The 22,601-nt window shown below is 38.9% G+C and overlaps 1 protein-coding gene across 1 annotated transcript in view; it reads right to left on the bottom strand.

Annotated features, from left to right (window-relative positions):
• The window catches only part of DNAH5 (dynein axonemal heavy chain 5), a 214,577-nt gene that overhangs the window by 150,448 nt on the left and 41,528 nt on the right, over positions 1-22,601 (bottom strand). Inside the window, exons 20-25 of the mRNA XM_090279309.1 lie at positions 10,406-10,571; positions 9,470-9,706; positions 7,502-7,692; positions 7,326-7,413; positions 4,028-4,161; positions 193-394 (exon numbers count right to left, since the gene is read on the bottom strand). Coding sequence (XP_090135435.1) covers positions 193-394; positions 4,028-4,161; positions 7,326-7,413; positions 7,502-7,692; positions 9,470-9,706; positions 10,406-10,571 — 1,018 coding nt within the window. The remainder of the gene's footprint in view (positions 1-192; positions 395-4,027; positions 4,162-7,325; positions 7,414-7,501; positions 7,693-9,469; positions 9,707-10,405; positions 10,572-22,601) is intronic.

Genomic DNA, 22,601 nt, shown 5'->3' with positions numbered 1-22,601 from the left:
AAATAGTCCATAATAAATAATTATGCAAAAGGGAATTAAAACAAATCTACAAATTGGTCTTTAAAGCTTGAGTCCCATAAAAAGAAAGTCAGTCTTTAAGACAGCTACAACTCCTTGGAATACTAACCTCAGTAAAGAGACAGAACAATACTGTTGAGTTTTTATGGCTATCTGAGAGAAAAATGGACCAACCTGTGCACAGAGCAGTGGCACCCACACAGATATATTCAGGCTCAGCATTAATTTTCTGCTCTAGGTTTTGAAAATAAAGAATCTGGGACTCAAATTCAGGAAGCAAGGGGTTTTTCATAATAAATGTCATAATAGTTTCTTCTTTCTCCTTTTGCCAAATGTGATTGTAGCATTTGAAGCAATCCATGGATGTAATAACTTCCTAGGATACAAATAAGGTTACTTGTGTTGAGAAGGAAGAGTCAGAAGTGGCATCATGCTAACAGTGAATATTTGTGGATTGTTGATGGTTCCCATGAATCCAGTAAAATATTTAGTTAGTGAACTGCATGATTAGCTGGAAACACCACAAAACTGGGACTATGTACAACAGTATGAACAGTAACCCAGGACTAGTAACAGTGGAACTGTGACCAATCCCTAGCCAAAAGAAGAGGGGGACAGTTTCTAGAATGTGGAAAAAGAGAGTCCACGTAGACACGTATGGAACACCCTCTTGATTGGAGCTGGACCTCAGATTAAAAATCAAAGCTCAGAATCATGCCACAGAGAGAGTACTACAAGGAAGAAAATACTTTAAGGTCACTCTCTTTCTCCCACCCCATTTTCTCCTCCAAGACACTCATTGGTAGTCTACTGAAAACCTCAATGGAAACCTATTAACTTGTTCCTTAAAGTCGGAAAGTGGAGATTAGATCTGGAGGGGCAAACAGAACATAGCCAGGATCAAACCCCACTGCACTGAATTGCATAAAATGTGTAAATTCATTGAATAAGGACTGACATCTGTATGATATTAAATTTACCATCCAATCCATTAGTTTAATTCCTTGTTAAGTTTTAAAGTAATCTTCATACAGACTCCACACAATTCTTAGTACATATTTTCTTAGGTATTTTTCAACGATGCTGTTTCCCACTATTTTTATAACTGGATAAAGATGGCATATAATTTTTAAAAACTGATTTTTAAAAAAACAGGCCTATCTGCTAAAAAGTTTTCACCTGTAAGGGGAATTTCTCACTCACAATTGGTAACCAGGGAATGAGGTCAACACAACGGGCAGGTCACTTTACCAAATGCCATTCTTCCCAGCATGTTGTTTTGCACCAGCTAAAGCAGCAAACCATGGAGAGGAAATATCCGTTGAGCCATGCGCCCTTCACCTCTTCTTCCTTTTGAACCAATGTTATGACCACTTTGTTTTGAAAATGTTCTTTACACAGTCCAACCTGATCTTCGTATATTTTATCCTTATTTCCATAACTCAGTAGCTTCAACTGTTTCTTATACCACCTTCTACCAAGTTTCTTTTTCCTTCTGACAGTGAAGTTCTATACTTTTTAGGGTGTTAGTAAATGGGTTAATATTTTACTATGATTGTTATTGTTTTTGTTGCTACTCTGGTTATAAAATTTCCTAAGTTTTGTGTGTGTGCCTCAATCCTGCTTTTTTCAAAATCCCTATTTTCTTAAATGTGCAAATTTGCAAAACAGAATTTTCAGGACACATCAATTGCATTATAGCTGAAATGCCTATAATTATCTCTCAACTGACTACTAACCTAACCCTTATTGGACCACTTTTATTTTTTTCAGATTATCCTCTTAGATTTACTTGGTAGATAATCATATCATCTACAAAGAATTTTAAAAACTGTCTCCTCGTTTATAACGTTTATACCTCTTCGGAATCAACTTTTTCTATTGGCTTACATTATAATTTAAGAGTTACATCTGCTTAAGAGAATTTTTTTAAAAACTGAGAATTCAAAATGCAATTATTTAAAAAATAGAGTATTATGAACAGCATTCTAAATGGTCCAATTACATGAAGTAATTTGCACAATTTGCACCAAACCAGGAAATAGTTTCACTCCAACTCCGAACATGCAGCTAAAATGTCCCTCAGAGATTCAGGTATAATGGGTGTTGAAACTTCTCACCCAGTAAAATGCAGAAGGCTAAGCCTGTCACTGCTGGTCCCAATCCTAACTGTTCCCCAGACATGGGCTGGAGTGTTACCATGAATGCCCAGGATGCATTGCAACAGCACACAGACATTCACAAATGTGTGCTGGTTTAGAGAATGAATTACAGATTATCAAAGTTCTCTGGAAGTAGGTAGAAATTACAGAATCCTGAGCTCTTTCAACATCCAAGAGTTTATAATATTAAAATATACCCTAACAAAATGTTCTAGACTTTCCATTTATTTTATCTAGAAGTGTCAGTCTTTACTAAATTGGAACTTTTCAGAGTGGAGATAACTTAGAGCTTAAAGGAAAAATTATATGAACTACACATGTAGAGCTGTTTTGCTTAAGTATTTATTTTTTGTCAAGGTTATTTTGATTGTTTCATTCAGCTAGCTCATATTTTTAGCCTGGCAATGTTATAAGTTCATGAACAAGCTATGGAAGTGCTGAATGTGGGTCAGGTTTATACTCTGATCCAATCAGCTATGGTAAGAGAAAAGGCGCTGGATCCTCGGATTTTCTGTGGTTGGGGGAGAACCTTTCAGAAGGGTCTATGGCTGCAGTGGGCTGTGACCAAGCATTCATATATTCCTCCAGAAACAATTTGGAAATCCTGACAAACTGGAAAAGGCCCTTAAAATTATTCTAAGTGCCAACCCTTTCTGTTACTTAAAGAAAGACTAATATCTGTACATTTTCTTTACATAATAAAAAAGCATATGCAATAAAAGTGATAGGCATACTTGTTGCCAGCAGTATGTTAATTTCAATTGCTATGCCTTACCCTTAGATTTTCATAATAGAGGCTGCTTACGTTCAGAGGAAGTAATGGGCTTTATTATTGATTTATTTTATTGTATTTTCCAGATTATACGACATTGGAAAATATATCTGAATGTTCATTACTGTCATAGAATAGTCTACTTAACTTTATCATTTAGTACAGAGCTTGATAAACTAAGCACTAAATGAATATTTGTTCAATTGAATTATGTGAACACTGTCTCTAGGGTAAAATTAAATACAGGACCTTCCATATATTAAGAAAGAAAAATTCCAAATGCACAAAAGCAAAAGCTCACAGTTCTCTGGAGAACACATTAAAATTAAACTTAATATTCTCCCACATGGTTACAGCAATGGTAGCCTTTCAAAATGCTTTCAAAACAAATGAAATGCATTCCATCAGAACTAAGTAATAAAAAGATGTATTTACTGAGTGGCAACTCTTTCCTCAACACTAAAAACTATTTTAAAGAGTCAACAGATCTAAGTGACAATGTGAATATAAATATATTTTAAGTAGAAATTGACTTCAGGATTTTGAGTCTTTTCAACCATAAGGAAAGATTCGCCCAAACAAAAAAGGGAAAGGTGAGAGAAGAACAGGTTGGAAATAAAAATCGAGCCAAATTTACACCCATATCTAGTACAAGTTTTCTCTATTTCTCAGTATTATCTGATTTCCAAATGGCAATATACATAAACTTTCATCTGATACTTTTAAAATTTGCCTGACTACACAAACATGAAAAATTAACTGTAAATCCTATTCTATTTCCAATGTACTGGTATCACTAACTCTATGAAGGTAAACTGTAACACCAGTCACCTTGTGCTTTGGGACATATCAGAATGTTTAACTTAGATTTATTTGAACTAAATAAATAGACTAAAGGCACTGAAGAGTGCCTTTAAGAGTGTTTAAGTAAACATCTGCTGAGCACATGAAGCAGCTGACTGAAGACACAGTAGGTAAGACCTCGGCTACATGCAGGATAAGCTTGTGATGTTCAGCTTCACACAGGCACATGTTATGAAGCAAAAGGCCCTGGCTAAAAATCCTTGTGACATACCTTTTTGGTGGAGTTGATGACTGTGCTAAGCACAGAGACTAATTTTACAATCTCTTTGTTGTCAGAAACATTCTTATAGTAGTTCCTAGTTTGCACGGGAATGGGTAAGTTTACAGATGCTATCTCAAAGGTATCTAAAAGCAGAAAAAGAGAAAAATGTTTATATCAACAGCATAGGGAACATACTTTAAAAAGAGGAGGGGATTTCTGTAATGGTAAAGTAAGGAGCTTTGAAATCTTCTTTATAAAAGGAAATAAAAACATTGAAAAATTATCAATATCAAATTTTCAGGACTTTGGAAATTAACCAAAGCTTGCATAATCCGAGGAACATTTGCTTAATCAAGAATATGCTAAATCCTGTAACAACAGTGAGTTCTGTGATGTTTTAATTTGTTCTATGCCCATTGCTCCCTCCCTGGCTACATGGTAGCCTCAAAAAACAGCAGCCTTGTGAACACTGTGACTCTGAAAGCCTAGCAGTTACCAGAGGGGCCAAACTGGGTTTAGAGCTTCTCAGAAAGCCAAATAAAATTGTCACTATTTGACCTATCTGGTCACTCCCTGGAAAAGCCCGACTCAAAGAGTTTATTTGACCTGATTCAAAACTCACTAAGTGGAAAAAAAAGAAATCCCTACCTCCAAGTATTTGTGAAATATAATCAGCAACAATTGTTTAACTTTACAGCTGCCTGAGGCAATGCTATTAGCTGGGGTAAAGCAGAGGTTGACCAAAAAAGTTAAAGCTCTGGGGAATGAGGTGTCCATAGAGGGTACCATAAAGCTCAAGAAGTCCACACATATGTACAGAGTTAGACGTATGCCCCAGAAAGACCTAAAAATGTCTCAGATTTTTAGCTCTGGCTGAACTTCAGGCTTTGCACAATCAGTAAATAAAAACTAAGGCAGTGTTAAAACTTCCTGAGCTTTCAGGGTGCTATACACATAGTGCTCCAACATGCGCACAGTGTCCCCAGGCAAAGGGTGGAAGACTTCTGGTTCAAAGCATTAAAGGAAATGTCGGTGCAATCATTAGTTGACACTAAGCTACTGAAGCAGAGATTACAATAGTACACACCATAAAGACAAATTTTATAGAATTAGTCCAGGAAAATCAATAAAGAAACAAACATGTCCCTGTCCAATTCTCCCAACACCATTTGCTGAAGAGGCTATTTCCACTCCATTTTATGCTCCTACCCTCTTTGTCAAATATTAATTGACCATACTCACCTGGGTGCTGGAAACAGCCCAACTGCCCATCAGTAGATGAGTGGATAAAAAACCTGTGGTACATTTACACAATGGAATACTATGCAGCAGAAAGAAAGAAGGAACTCCTACCCTTCATGACAGCATGGATGCAACTGGAGAGTATTATGCTAAGTGAAATAAGCCAGGCAGCAAAAAACAAATACCGTAAGATCTCACTTAATACAGGAAACAAATGAACAAAACAAATGAATGAGCAAAATTGAACCAGAGGCATGTAAACAAGGAGCAGACTAACAGTGACCAAGGTGGCAGGGGGGAGGGAGAGAAGGGGGTTAAGAAGGGGAAGGGTCTAGTCAAGGAACTAATATAAATGACCCACGGACATGGACAACGGGGTGGGGATTGACTGTGAGAGAAAGGTGAGGGTGGTGGGCAAGGCAAGGGAGAGCAATGGAGGGAAATGGGACAACTGTAATCGAAAAACAATTTTTTAAAAAAAGAAGCTAACAACAACAAAAGTCTTGGAGGTTGGGGAGGGAAGAGAACCAAATTCTCAGAGCTGCCAAATTACCTTCTTTAAAATCAAGTTCTTAACAAAAATTTAAATTGTGAGACATGCAGAGAAACAGGGAAGAGGTGTTTACACACAGTAACAAAAGCAGCCAGTAGAATCCATACATGAGAAAGCGCAACCAGTGGACATATAACTCAGGAATTCCACTTATATGTGTGCATACCCAAGAGAAATGAAAGCAGGTGTTTACACACAAAAATAAAAATAAAAAAAGAACTGTACATGAATGTTTAAAGGAGGATTATTCATAACAGCTAAAAAATGGAACTGACCCAAAAATACCCATCAACTAATGAATGGATGAATAAAATGTGATATATCCATAAAATGGAATAGAATTTGTCAATAAAAAGAAATAAAGAACCGATACAGGCTATAATGTGGATCAATCTGGAAAACCTTATGCTAAGTGAAAGCAACCACTAACCAAAGACCACACACTGTATGATTCTCTTTATATGAAATGTCCACAATAGGCAAACCCACAAAGACAGAAAGCAGATCAGTGTGCCACAGCTGGGGTGAAGGGGAATGGGGAGTGACTGCTAACAGGTAAAGGCCATTCTAAGAAGTAAAGCAATGTGTCTACATAATATAAAATTGAAATTAACCCAATAATAACATATGCTTTTTAGCTAAGATAAATAAATGATATTGTAAGTTGTGGGTAAAGTTGTTTTGAGTTGTCTTTTCTTAAAAGTTTTTACTTATTTATTCTTAGAGAGAGGAGAGAGGAGGGAGAAAGGAGGACAAACAGATGTATGATGTGTGAGAGAAACATCGATCGCTGGCCTCTCAGGCCCACAAGCCAGGCACGTGCCCTGACCGGGAATCAAACCGGTAACTTTTCTTTCTGTGGGCTGACGCCCAACCCGCTGAGCTCACTGCTCAGGGCACGTTTTGAGCTGCTTATCCTCCTCAGTAACAGACTGTTTTAAAGAGGGACTTGCTTCAGTTTCTTCCTCATGGTTAGTTGATTCCTCATCTCAAGGGACATGAACACTAATTCAAAATTATATGGAGTCCGCTGTTTGCGGAACTGCTTTAAAAGGAGTTTGCAGAACTAAAGACAACATTTAATATAACTAGCAACTTGCATGTCCTATGTTCCCTAACTTTACAGAATACAAATGAAAACCATGGGTCACACATCACAGAATGTCAGCAAAACAGGGCCCATAATGGGTCAAAAACGTCTCTAGTATCAGGAAATACTCACTGTGATGATGATAAGTATCTCTTTAAACTGAGAAATTAAACCCTTCTTGTCCCTCTGTCATCATCACAATGGACCAGAAATCAATGATGCACCCAAAACCGTGGGATACCCACTAGAGGTAAGCTATTTATAATGGTGATATTAAAATACATAGATCTTTATATTTTATATGTTAAAATTGGCTCATGGATTAATACTCCAATCTAATCTGATTTGAGAATTGCATGGACAGAATATGCATTTCTGCTCAATCAATACTGGTTTAAATGACTCATTAAAAAAACATTTACCTTGAGGTTCATTTTCTCCCATTTCAACATCAGAATCACTGTCTTCCGTACTCTGCAAAGCAGCCATTTTTCCTTCATGCATCTTTTTCTACAACATAAAAGGATATTTTTCAGCTCAGTTCCATCTGTAAAAGAAGCAGCTTCTATATGAAATAATTTCTTCATTCCACACCCACCTTGGACAACAGCTCACCGCTCCACTGTCTAACCCCCTTGGTGACGCTGACGATGCACTCCACAGCTTTGTTCAGCATTTGCTGTATGTCCTCCAAGGCAGGAACAATGGTGATGTTGGGAATGGCCAGAGTGACGTCCGCCCGGAAAATGGGTCGACTGCTCGGCTTCATCCAAGATGCACTGTTACGATCTGAGTTAATGCAAAAGAGGGAAAATTTAATCTTTTTAACTTAAAATGGGATTTGTGTCATCATTAACCAGAAAAATTAAAGATCTAGAACAATATGTAATAGATATGAAATCAGACAAATATTTGTTGAATGAACGAATGAAAACTATTGGAGGATCTAGTTTTGCTACATGTAATGGAGCAGCTCAGTAGAACCCAAGCCATTTTCTGCTGATTACAAGCCATTGGTACACACTCTATGGGTACCCACTGTGTGGGATCAGCTTAATTTTGTAAACTCTTATCTAAAATATTGAAAATTATACTGTCCAAATGGCAGGATGCCAACAAATAAGTTAAACATAGAAAAATAAGCAGAGAATTAACAACCAGAATAACAATCAAATCAAGCCAAAGTCAGAACAAATAAGCAGTTTGAAATTTCAAATAAAACATATTCCTTTCCTAACACAGCATGTATAATCCAAACTCAGAGGAATTAAAAACTGGAGAAGAAATAAAGTATAACTCATCATTTACATCCAAGAAGATTTCAAAGGTATATAAAGATGGACGACTGTGTGTGTGTGTGTGTGTGTGTATATATATATATATATATTTGGAAATACCTGTCATATATAAAGTTGGGAAAGAAATGTGATTTAATATTCAGTATATCAACCAACATTTGATAAGTTCTAATAATATTCTTTTTTAATAATTTATTTATTTGTTTATTTATTTTTAGAGAGAGAGGAAAGGGGAAAGAGAGGCAGAGAAACATCACTGTGTGGTTGCCTCTCACTCGCGCCCCCGACTAGGGACCTGGCGTGCAACCTAGTCATGTGCCCTGACTGGGAATCAAACCAGCGACACTTGGTTCGCAGGCCAACGCTCAATCCACTGAGCCACAGCAGCCAGGGCTTTGATAAGTTCTAATAATATTCTGGTATCAAAGAAGAGAACTGTCCTTCGTCCCAAGCAAAATAAAACACAGTGAACCACAGCACCAGTCAAAACATTCTTCCAGTGTTTCTATGTGACAGTCATCCACTTTTAATTAAATATTAAAGATGCTTTCTCTTAAATGTCAATATTCAAAATAAATAAAAAGATTTTATTATCCTCTTATTTTTCCATGTAATTAATTACTGTTACTTTTCTTACTATTTTAAATTTTAATTTTAATTTCAGAATGTTTCTAGATTTGATGGCTTTTTGTGGCCCATCTGAGAAACACAACATCTGTTTCTGAATTGCACTGAGGAAGAGATGATTGTACTGAGAATGAGGAAACGAGCTAGAAAATACTAAATTGACACAAAATTAGTAAAATGTGTTTCTGCTTTGAAGAACATGGCATTAATAAGATCTTTCTCACTTTAAAAGACTGGCTAATCACCTAATAACTTAACAATGAAATCATCTTTCCATAAATCTTCCTTTAAAGTACGTGGTTTTTTAATTCTACTAATTCATTTTGCATGTTTTCCCCTTATTAGAAGAAAGATTAAAAGTCATGCTGACTATTATGTTACTATCAAAAGCTAAGTGATCTTAAGCAAATTACTTAACCTCCTCCCTGTTATTCGTTTTCTCAGTTTTAAAATTAGAATAATGATAGTATCTACTTCACAGAATTGTGGGGGTAATCAATGTTCACAAGTGTATAAACTTACAAGAAGGCACTGAGTAAATGGTGGGCTTTTTAAATTATTTTAATTTAACAGGAACACATACATGCTCAACCAGCTACTACGCCTGGCCAGCCAGTAGGCAAATTCTGTGGGATTATTACCCCGAAAGTTAATCGTGTTGGATGAATGAATTCGCCTGCGAATGGCCTCTAGTGTATTCCTTGTAACTTTCAGAAGAGCATCCATGTTTTGGTGATTGAAATGAGAAAGCAACTCGCAGGCTTCTTCCTCTAACATCTCAGTCTCTTTCTTCTTCCTTGTGATTGTCGCCAAAGGCAGGAAGCCTGACCCAGCATTAAGGGAAGATGTCAAGGTGTCAGAATTATCTTCTTTTTTTGCTGTTAAAACATGAGAGAGGTTGAGAGCAAAAGAGAAAGAGAGAGGAGAGGGAGGGAGAGAACCATCTATTGCAATTAAAGAGGAAAAATTAGGATAAATTACACGCAAATTTGATAACAGTTAAATGTCACACTCCTTAGAAAGTGAGGCCATCAAAGGATAGAAAATGGAAATCGGGTCACCAGGTGGATTGATGGTAGCCTCTCCTCCTCAGTGTGAGGAAACAGGAGGAGAGGCAGGAGCTGTGCCTGAAAAGCAAGACTGGGCCCCCAAAGCCTGGGGCCTGGTGCTCCTTCCTCTGCCAACATCCAGAAAACCTTGGGGGAATAGCTGCTCATGTCCTCATCTTTTCCACAAATCATCTGCTCTAGTGTAGAGGTACTCCAACAGAAATACCAATCCATAATCCATCCTAATTTATTGATAAGGTGAAAAAAACACACACTCAGTTAAGTGCAAAGGGAGCTAACAAGGACCTATACAAAGCAGATGTTTATAGAGTTTAACAAAAAATAATGTAATTAATAACATAGAGGCATTACTGTATACTCAGAATCATAATTTAGATCTATAAATATCCTTATAAAATTGGGAGGGTGTTTACAGAAGTGTGAAATTAATTGCTACACAGAAAATTGAATTTTAGTTGTCAGTAAGGCCCTAGAAAAACAGGCCTTTTCCACTATCCCATCTCTTACCTGAACTTTCCTTTTTGAAATCAGCACCATTCACATTGAATACCTTTTCATTTTCTTCTTTAGCTGGAACTTCCACATCCAGCAACATATTTATTAGCTCATTGACTGCTTCCTCCACTAATGAGCTTTTAAAGTGTAGTATCTGTGCACCATTTACACAAAGATCCTATAAAAAATAAGCAGTGTCATACTTGTTTATCTAGCTCTTGATAGCACATAAGTAATGGCAGTAATGCCATAGATTCAGCCTCCAGATAAGATTTGGGCCTCCAGCAATGCTTGGCCACACCCCCCCACACTAACCCAAGACAAGGCATCATGTAAGGGAACTTGTTAAAGACAAGGGAAGCAGCCAGTCAGAGAACAACAAGTACCATATGATTTCACTTATATGTGGACTCTAATGAACAAAGTGAATTAACAAAATAGAAACAGACTCATAGATACAGAGAACAGACTGACAGCTGTGAGAGGGGAGGGGGGCTGGGAAGCTGGGTAACAAAGGTGAAGGGATTAAGCAAAAAAAACTCACAGACACTAACAACAGTACGGTGATTACAAGAGGGAAGGGGTGTGGGGTAATTAGAAGAGGGTAAAGGGGGAATAAATGGTGAAAGAAAGAGACCTGACTTTGGGTGGTGAACACACAATAAACAGATGATGTATTATAGAACTATACACTTGATACCTATATAATTTTATTAACCAATGTCGCCCCAATAAATTCAATAATTTTTTAAGTCAAGGGAACCTACTGGAGCAGTGTGGATAAGCCAAAATTATACTTACTTCTCCAGCAGTGGAGGAAATAACACCAAAAGCCATCAGCAGCATCTCTCTGCCCATAAAGTTTCCTTCATTTTATAGAAATCTGCTCTAGCCAGCCTTCCTTTCCTCCTCATCTTTGCCAACAAGGAATAGTCAATGCTAATTAGCTTCAGATATTCCCCTCCCCTACAACTAGATTACACATTTCTCAAGAATGTGATTTAACAGATATAAACTAATATGATTGTGGCACTGTGATCAATTTTGTAGGATGACAGATTATATATAGAGAGAGAGAGAGAGAATAGATAAGACAGACAGATGACAGACAAATGAACAGATAGACAAGGATAGTTGATGTGATGATGTAGACAGTCAGGGATTTACCACCTTGTTGGAAAATAAGCCCATGAAGTGACAGACTATCAGTTGGTCATGAAACCCAGCTCCATTCCAAGTCCCACCATTATTCATCTGGAGACTCTCTAGTGTGCTCGTGGACCATCCACTCCAAACATCAGCTTCACAGTTCACTTACCTCCTCATCACTCATGACCTTCACCTCCACTCCACTGCTGCAGGACACATGGCATTTTTATTTATCAACATAGGAACATTGTGATGTATGTTGAAACTATTAAACTTCTTTAGCATCAAATAATGACCTTGATTTCTATAGCACAAATCAAATGGAGGCCATGACATGGGGACTCACCCAACTCCCTGACACCATGACTTCACCCAGAAGACAACAGGTCTCTTTCATTAACCCCTTTTCATACTTTTTCAGTGAATGCAATGTTTCTCGTATTCAAAAATAATCTCACAACCTGAGTTAAAAATCACAGAGTCTCTGCTTTCCCAGAAACCCTGCTTACCAACCATTCCCTATCTCCTTCTCTACTTGGCTTTTCCCCTCAGCATATGAACATGCTCAGTGAACTCCATCTCAACACCTTCCTCCAGTTATCATAGCAATGAACTTCTGCCTCGGGGCCTTTGCACTTGCTATTCCCTCTTTCTGGAATGTTCTTCCCCTGGTTTTCTCACTCCCTGTATCATCACAGATCATCCCTGACCATTAACATAAAATCACAGCTCTTTGTCAGGTAATCCCTTTCTCCATTATCCTCTTAATTTTTCTCCATTGAGCTACCCTAACATGTTGTTTGTTTACTGACTTTTCGGTTTATTTTTCTGTATCTTCCATTTGAAAGTAGGCTCCATGAAGGCAGGGAATTCATCAGTTTTGTTCATTGTTGTGTCTCCAGCATGGTCTGCTTAGGAGTTCCACAAAAATGATTGAAAGAATAAATGAATATAACAACTAAACATATTCAAAGGAAATCCTTCTTTTATAATAGCAATCATTTATTTATATTGGGGATTATTTATTTTGGTAATGAAAAGTGCAAATAAAAGTGCAAATTAACATTAGGTTTCTATGATTTTGCTACTTAAACTAAAACATATAAATTGTAACATTTATAATTAAATTTTATAATGTATTTGTAGGGGACCACTTTGTGTGGTTTCGGGAACTGTAGCCCGGCCGCGAGCCAGGCCCATAAGAGTCCTGTAAGACCTGACCAGAAAACCGGGAAGGCCAGAGGCAGGCATGACTCAAAGGCCACTCAGAGGATTCCCATGGGAATTAGATTTAAAGAATGCATATTACGCTTTGAAGCTTGCTCTGTTTTTCTTATCTCTTAGTTAACTATAAACAGTGTGTAGCATCAAATGCCTAGAAAAACGTATGAAGGCTTCCACCTAGTGTCAGTGTGTCTAACAGGCCCTGACCCAGAATGGTCATTGTGTTCCTCACATTGTTATTTGCCATCAGTAATTGTTCAATGTAACCCAAGCATTTGAAGCTGATTGGTAATTTATGAATCCTAACCTTGGAGCTCCCAAATACCCTCATCAATAAAAGGGACTAGGAGGGAACATTCGGGGTTCTTCTCCTCTTGAGAGATTTGCCACCTCTCCTCCTCCCAGACAAGACAGTGTCTGAGCAATTTTTTTCTCTTTCATCTGCGATCCTGGAACCTCCGCTGGACAGGGAGTTTCCACCAAACCGGCGCATTGGGAGCAGTTCCCCTCGTGTATTTATATTTTCTTTATAATAAATATATTACTACATAATTTATTTATTATAACAAAAATTCTATTATAATTATAATAAAAAGTATTGGAAGATAGTAAAATTGATACTATCACATTGCTGATGGAATTGTAAATTGATACCCTTCTTTTGTAAAGCAATTTGGCTACAAATATTAAGAACCATTAAACAAAGATACATTTTTTGATGCAGTAATCTTACTTTAGAGGAAGAAATCATTTTTAAAGGGGAAAAGAGTGTGATGTATTTAAATATATTCGTTGAAGCTCTTGGTAAAATGTCAAAACTTCAGAAGCCATATAAATGTCCAGTAACAAGGAACTAGCAAGTATATTACAGTCCATCAACTCAAAAGAACATTCTGAAAGCATCTTAAAATGATAGCTGTGAAAGCCATATAGAAACATGAAAAATATTTTGTGAAGAAATGTTGAGAGAAAAAGAACACAGTTCGACATTGGCTGCATGTATAGTAGGGACCACAGCCTCATTAAGAGGCAACTAAATGGGCACCACACCAAACACAGTGCCCTAATGACAGCAGTGGCTCACTGTGCCTAGCCTCTTGTGCAAGCAGTGTGGTTTGCGCTAAACATCTGCCTTCCTTCTGGGACTCTGCAGTTTGGGTCCACGTTAGGCAGAGTTGCCTGTGTGACCAAACCCAATAATAACCTTGGGAATGGAGTATCTAATGGGCTTCCCTGGGCAGACACGTTGCACACATGTTGTTGAGCTCTGTGTGGCCTCTCCTGAGAGGGAGAAAATATAAGGAAACCTGAACATGCATCCCTCCAAACTCGGCCTGTCTTTTCCCGTAAGGTCTGATCATGTATCCTTTCTGCGGCATGGTAATAGGTTTTAGCCGTGAGTGCAACTGCATTCGGAGTTCCGTGAGCCCTTCCAGTGGGGACAATTTTGGGGACTCCTGATGTGTACCATGTTAAAATCATCATTGATTTTAATGATGTTCTTATAAGCAGGATGCCCATCAGGGACATTGTTAATGACACTGAGGTGACATTCCTAAAGGGGCACGTCATAGAGCACCACTGCCAGGATCTTAATCTGGGCACAGGGAAGAAAGCGTCCGGTTTGCAAAGGAGTTTGAGGAATACTGGCTTAAAGAAAGTTAAATGGGCTCTTTGTCAGGAGACTTCCTGAAGGCCTTATTTTTTAATTTAATTATTGTTATTATGATCTTCCTCTAAAATGTGGAAATGCTGAGCCAAGTATAAAATTTATAGGTTTAGGGGGGACCAAGATGGCCGCGGAGTAGGAACAGTGTTCTCAGCTCGCTCCTGTTAAGGAGACAATCCAGGAGGAACAAACTCGGGGAGGAATGACTGAGTGAGTGGGAATATCTGATAACGTGAACGGGGAGGAGATCATGGGAGCAGCGTGGAGGGGGGTGGAGGGGTTTATCACAAACTATAGGCTGAGTCATTCTGAGACTCCGTGCGTTTGCAGTATCAAGCCGGAGAGCTCACTAGCCGGGAGTGAATTCTTGTAGGGAGTTAGGGAGAGGATTTGGCCGAAAAAGCCAGAGGAGGGAGAGAACAGTGAACAACCAGGACTGGGAGAAACTGTGTGACCTGAGTCTAGAGAGAAACATCCTCAGCTGCAACCTCCGACGGAAAGCTAGGCATCCCGGGCGCGCCCAGCACTAGCGCTAGGGCCCTACAGAACAAAGGAGCAGTTTTGGGGCAAGGAGACGGGCCGCACAGAAAAGCTGCTGCGGAACTCCGGACCGGGGGAGAACTGTGTTCTTGAAATCAGTGTTTGCTCTTTAGTCGCGCTAGAATCCCACAGAACAAAAGGCAGGTTTGGGGCTAAGAGAGAAATAGGACGCGCAGGGTGTGTAAGTAGGGAAGATAGAGGAGGCGGAGGTTCTGGAGGGGAGACGGTTTTAGGGCAAGGAGAAGGGCCCGCAGGGCGGCAGAGAGCTCCGGGGAAGGAGAGTGCTGCGCTGACCGACCACACTAGAGTCCCACAGAACAAAGGGACGGTGCTGTGGCGGGAAGAAAGATAGAGCGCGCAGACCGATAGACAGGGAAGCCAGCGGAAGCGGTAGCTTGGAATAGAGAAAGTTTTGGGGCAAGGAGAAGAGCACAGGCAGGAAAGCCACTGCAAAGCTCCAGACTAGGGGAGAGGCCCTGGGCAGGAAAGGGCCACTGGGCCCGGCACTTTGACCGACTGTGCCAGAGTCCTGCAGAACAAAAGGACGATCTTGAGAAAGGGAGAGAGGTGGGGTGCGCAGGCATATAGACAGGAAAGAGAGCAGAAGCTGTAGCCTGGGAATAGAGACAGGACCGGAGGCAGGGCGGGGATTGCTGGCAGGCACAGGCTGGACCAACGGTGGGAAGGAGTAGCTGGACAAGCCTGAGGAGGGCTGAGGCTGCCTCAGGAGGGAACAACTAAACGCAGCTCACAGCACAGCGGTGGTAGGCCCACGAAAAAAAGACTAGCAACCCCAGAATCAAGCAGAACCCTCCCACAGCCAGCCAACCAACCAGAAAAGATTTGAAACTCATGGAATTTTGAATAGGAGCAGACTCAGGAAGGAAGCAAGGAAAAACCAAAAAACAAACAAACCAAAAATACCCAGAGACTGTGCATAAAAGTTGAATTGAGTTAAAATCCTCATTCTTTTATCTCTCACTCTCTCTCTAACTACCCCTACCGTCAGTCCCTTCTTATTCTCGCTCCTTTTCTCCCCTCCCCTTCCCCCCCTTCTCTCCCCTTAGCATTCTCCCCTGCATCCTATTCTCAGTTAATTTTATAATTTTAAGTTCTCTCCCTTTCTCACCCTCTCCTTTCTCTGCGCTACGCACCTTCAACTTTATTAAATTTCTTTCTTTATTTTGTCCCCCTTCAGTCTACATTCATTTTTCTTTCATCTCTTGTCCTTATTTTCCTTCTCTCCCTATACATAATCTCTCTCTCTCCCTATTACACTTTATATTCTAATCTCTTAATATTCAAATTATAATTCTAATCTATCCCCCTCTCCCTTTACTCTCCTATTCTTACCCCTTCTCTTTTTCTACCCCACCCCCCACTTCTTTCCCTACCTCTTGTATTTCTCTCCTTCATCCTATCTTTTGCCAACTCTTCAATTTCAATCCTCCCCTCCCTAATATCTCCTCCTCCTCCTGATTTCCTTCCCTCCTCTGAGCTCTTTTCCTCCCAAATCCTCTTGCTTTCCTATCTCCTATTCCTCTCTCTCTATATTCACCTTTTCTCTCTATCTTGCAACTTTATATCATGTTTTAATCTCCTAATCTTTTTTATAACATATAATTTAAAAAAGAATTTTAATCCAGTCCCCTCTCTTCTACCTCCCCTTCTTCTTTTGTTCTCTCTCCTACCCTTCTCTTCTCTACTTTCTCTCTCTCTTTCCTCTCTCCCTTCCTGTCTTGCTATTTTCTACTCTGTATTTTTATCCTTAAAAAATTCTCTCTCAATCTATTTCCTACCTTCTAACCTCCCCAGCCCTCTCTTTCAATTTCTGGCTGTCTGTCTACCTGGATGTCTGTTGTGTCTACCCTACCTCCCACGCTAATCATATAGTATATACCGATTATATAATCCTAATACTATACACTTCCACTTTCTCTCTCCACACTGTAACCCTCCCCTCCTTTTCAAACAGACAGTGTAAGTGTTAATTGCTCTCTTACATAACCTTGATCCCAACTGCTAATATTAATACTCTATCAACTTCCAGCTCAAAAATTACCCTTCCTTCATTTAAAACAACTCCTTTCTGTTTCTCATACGAAATAAGAGTCCCACTATCTCCACAAGTATATTAACACGGGCTCATTTGCAGCCTATAGTGGGATTGTATTTGGGGGAGACATTGGAGGGTGTGGGTTTCTTGCCTGGGTTGTGTAATTATGTTTAAGCAGCACCTTCACAAAAGATCTCAAGACAAGGTGGGCAGAATGACTCTCAATCAACTAACCAGAGAAAAAGATCCACCAAAAAGTAGCTGAAATACAACCAGACAGATTAAAGAAATATCAAGGACAACACAGACGGAGATCCAGGAGGGCGGAGGAGTAAGTGGAAGCTACACTAACCCCCTCCCAGGACCAGCCAGTGCTGACTCAGCCCCAGTACAGCAGACAGACCATCCCCCTCCAAGTGGTGTCATACTAAGGGGAAATAAAAGCCCTGCCTACAGGAATTAAGTTGCCACACCCACGGTCCTTAAGCCTGACGGCTGATCACAGATTGAGTATAGTAACAACTAAAGAAGAGAGACAAAGGCAGTAGATCCCTGGAAGTCTCCAACAGGCTGCCTAGGGCCAGTCTGGTACATGATCTGACGCTACCAGAGGCAGATCCAGGAAGAACTGATCATTCTAAGAAGCACCAACAAACAAAAGGAATCACAAAAATGGGGAGACAGAGAAACAACCCCCCATCAAAAGGAAAGGTAGAATCCCCAGAAAGAGTGCTAAATGAAATAGAGGGGAGCAAAATATCAGATACAGAATTTAAAACATGGATTATGGAGAAGCTAAATGAGCTCAGCGGAAACTACAAAGAACTCCAGAAAAACTACAGTGAACTCCAGAAGAACTATAAGGAACTTACTGAGAATTATACCAGCATCAAAAAGGACATGGAAGCTATCAATAAGAGCCAGGAGGAAATGAAGAATACAATCTCTGAATTGAAGAACACAGTAGAAGGAATTAAAAGCAGGCTAGAGGAAGCAGAAGATCGGATCAGCGAGCTGGAGGACAACGTACACAAAAACTCCCAGACAATGCAACAAAATGAAAAAAGACTGAACAAGACTGAAGAGGTTCTAAGACAGCTGCAGGACAACATGAAACGTAACAATATCCGTATCATTGGAATTCCAGAAGGAGAAGAAGAAGAGCAAGGGATAGAAAACCTCTTTGAAAAACTAATGACAGAAAACTTCCCTCACATGAGGAGAGAAAGAGTCACGCAAATCCAGGAGGCACAGAGGGTCCCAATGAAGATGAACCCCAACAGGCCCACCTCAAGACACATCATAATTAAAATGGCAACATCCAAAGACAAAGAGAGAATCCTAAAAGCAGCAAGAGGGAAACAACTAATAACATACAAGGGAGCTCCAATAAGGCTATCCTCAGATTTCTCAGCAGAAACACTACAAGCCAGAAGGGAATGGCAAAAAATATTCCAAGCAATAAAAAACAAAGGCCTACAACCAAGAATACTCTACCCAGCAAGGCTCTCATTCAAAATGGAAGGCGAAATAAGGAGTTTCTCAGACAAAGGAAGACTAAAAGAATACATCTCCACCAAACCAGCAATGCAAGAGATGCTAAAGGGTCTGCTCTAAAAAGATAAAGAAACAGAGAGAAACAGAGAAGAACACGAGTACAAAGGGGGAAAATGACAATGAATAAGTACTTATCAGTAATAACCTTAAATGTAAATGGATTAAACGCTCCAATTAAAAGACATAGGGTAGCTGAATGGATTAGAAAGAATGACCCACATATATGCTGTCTACAAGAGACCCACCTTAGAACAAAAGATCTACACAGACTGAAAGTAAAGGGATGGAAAAATGTATTCCAAGCAAATGGACATGAAAAAAAAGCCGGGGTAGCAATACTTATATCAGACAAAACAGATTTCACAGCAAAGTCCATAAAAAGAGACAAAGAAGGACATTTCATAATACTTAAGGGAAAAATCCATCAAGAAGATATAACCCTTATAAATATATATGCACCCAACTTAGGAGCACCCAAATATGTAAGGAAAATTTTGAAAGACTCCAAGAAAGATATAGGCAGCAACACACTCATCGTAGGGGACTTTAACACCCCATTGTCAACAATGGACAGATCTTCAAAGCAAAGAAACACCAAAGATATTGAGGCACTGAACAACACTTTAGGTCAAATGGACTTAGTCGATATATATAGAAGTTTACACCCCAAAGAAGCAAAATATACATATTTCTCAAGTGCACATGGAACATTTTCAAAGATAGGCCACATGGTAGGACACAAAACAAGCCTCAATAAATTCAAGAAAATTGAAATTATATCAAGCATCTTCTCAGATCACAATGCCTTAAAATTGGAAATCAACCTCAAGGAAAAAACTCAAAAACATTCAAACTCATGGAGAATGAATAACATGCTATTAAATAATGAATGGGTTAACAATGACATCAAGGAAGAAATCAAAAAGTTCCTGGAAACCAATGATAATGAACACACAACAACCCAAAACCTTTGGGATACAGCGAAAGCAGTCCTAAGAGGAAAGTTCATAGCAATACAAGCCTACCTAAAAAAGCTAGAAGAATCTCTAATAAAAAATTTAACCCTACAGCTACAAGAACTAGAGGAAGAACAACAAGCAAAACCCAGATCAAGTAGAAGGAAGGAAATCATCAAGATCAGAGCAGAATTAAATGACATAGAGTCTAAAGTAACAATTCAAAAGATCAACAAGAGTAGGAGCTGGTTCTTTGAAAAGATAAACAAAATTGACAAGCCTTTAGCCAGGCTCATCAAGAAAAAAAGAGAGAGAACCCAAATAAATAAAATCAGAAATGAAAGAGGAGAAATCACAACTGATACCACAGAAATACAAAGAATTATAAGAAATTATTACGAACAACTGTATGGCAAGAAATTTGACAACCTAGAGGAAATGGACAGATTCCTGGAAAACTATAGTCTGCCCAAACTGAATCAAGAAGCAGCAGAAAGTCTGAATAGACCAATAACAGCTAGCGAAATTGAAGCAGTAATCAAAAAACTCCCAGCACACAAAAGCCCAGGACCAGATGGCTTCACAAGTGAATTCTACAAAACATTTAGGAAAGAACTAACTCCTATCCTCCTCAGACTATTCCAAAAGATACAAGAAGAGGGAAGACTCCCAAACTCGTTCTATGAAGAGCCAGTATAACCCTAATTCCAAAACCAGGTCAAGACACAACAAAGAAAGAAAACTACAGACCAATATCGCTGATGAACATAGATGCTAAAATCCTCAACAAAATATTGGCAAACCGGATCCAGCAACACATTAGAAAGATCATACACCACGATCAAGTAGGATTCATCCCAGGGATGCAAGGATGGTTTAATATTCGCAAATCAATAAACGTGATACACCACATAAACAAAATGAAAGACAAAAACCACATGATCATAGCAATAGATGCGGAAAAAGCATTTGATAAAGTACAACACCCATTTATGATAAAAACTCTCAGCAAAATGGGAATAGAGGGAGCATACCTCAACATAATAAAGGCCATATATGAGAAACCTGAAGCCAACATCATACTCAATGGGCAAAAACTGAGAGCATTCCCCCTGAGATCAGGAACAAGACAAGGATGTCCGCTCTCTCCACTCCTATTCAACATAGTCTTGGAAGTTCTAGCCACAGCAATCAGACAAGAAAGAGAAATAAAAGGCATCCAAATTGGAAAAGAGGAAGTAAAACTGTCATTATTTGCAGATGACATGATAGTGTACATAGAAAATCCTTTAGACTCCACAAAAAAACTACTCAATCTAATAAGTGAATTCGGCAAAATAGCAGGATACAAAGTCAATATTAAGAAATCAAAGGCATTTTTATACACCAACAATAAAAACTCAGAGATAGAAACTGAAAGAAAAATCCCATTTACCATAGCAACAAGAAAAATAAAATACCTAGGAATAAACTTAACCAAAGAGGTAAAAGACCTGTACACAGAAAACTACATAACACTGAAGAAAGAAATTAAAGAAGATACAAATAAATGGAAGCGTATACCATGCTCATGGATGGGAAGAATCAACATCATTAAAATGTCCATACTACCCAAAGCAATTTATAGATTCAATGCAATCCCTATTAAAATACCAGCAACATATCTCACAGACCTAGAACAAATACTTCAAAAATTTATATGGAACCAAAGAAGAGCCCGAATAGCCACAGCAATTTTGAGGCAGAACACAGTAGGAGGAATCACAATACCTGATATCAAACTATACTACAAGGCCACGGTAATCAAAACAGTCTGGTACTGGCATAAAAACAGACATATAGATCAATGGAACAGAATAGAGAGCCCAGAAATAAGCCCAGGTTCATATGGTCAACTAATATTTGACAAAGGGGGAAAGAACATCAAATGGAATGAAAAGAGCCTCTTCAACAAATGGTGTTGGGAGAACTGGACAGGGACATGCAAAAAAATGAAACTAGACCACCAGCTCACACCATACACCAGAATAAACTCAAAATGGATCAAAGACTTAAATGTAAGCCGTGACACCATAAAAGTCCTAGAGGAAAAAATAGGCAGGAAAATTTCAGATATCCCACGTAGCAATATTTTCACTGATTATCTCCTAAGGCAAGGAAAATAAAGGAAAGAATAAACAAATGGGACTACATCAAACTAAAAAGTTTCTGCTCAGCTAAAGAAAACATCAGCAAGATGCAAAGGAAACCAACCATATGGGAAAATATATTCGCCAATGACATCTCAGACAAGGGATTGATCTCCAAAATATATAAAGAACTCATACGACTCAACACCAAGAAGACAGACAACCCAATTAAAAAATGGGCAAAGGACCTGAACAAACACTTCTCCAAAGAAGACATACAGAGGGCCCATAGACATATGAAAGTATGCTCAACATCACTAGCCATCAGAGAGATGCAAATTAAAACCACAATGAGATACCACCTCACACCAGTCAAAATGGCAATCATCAACAAATCAACAAACAACTTGTGCTGGAGAGGATGCGGAGAAACGGGAACCCTGGTGCATTGCTGGTGGGAATGCAGACTGGTGCAGCCACTGTGGAAAACAGTTTGGAATTTCCTTAAAAAACTAAAAATGGAACTGCCTTTTGAACCAGCAATTCCATTGCTAGGATTATATCCAAAAAATCCCGAAACACCAATTCAAAAGAACCTATGCACTCCAATGTTCATAGCAGCACTATTTACAATAGCCAAGTGCTGGAAACAACCTAAGTGCCCATCTGTAGATGAGTGGATCAAAAAACTGTGGTACATTTACACAATGGAATTCTATGTAGCAGAAAGAAAGAAGGAACTTCTACCATTTGCAACAACATGGATGGAACTATAGAAAATTATGCTTAGTGAAATAAGCCAGGCAACAAAAGAAAAATACCTTATGCTGTCACCTATTACAGGAAACTAATGAACAACACAAACAAATGAGCAAAATTGAACCAGAGGTATGTAAACAAGAAGTAGACTAACAGTAACAAGGGGGGT

This window comes from Furipterus horrens, unplaced genomic scaffold (genome assembly GCF_987537825.1).
Source record: "Furipterus horrens unplaced genomic scaffold, mFurHor1.1.pri manual_scaffold_5, whole genome shotgun sequence".
Classification (NCBI taxonomy): Eukaryota; Metazoa; Chordata; class Mammalia; order Chiroptera; family Furipteridae; genus Furipterus; species Furipterus horrens.
Note: the sequence above shows the minus strand (reverse complement) of the source record. Positions and strands in the feature narration are given on the sequence as shown.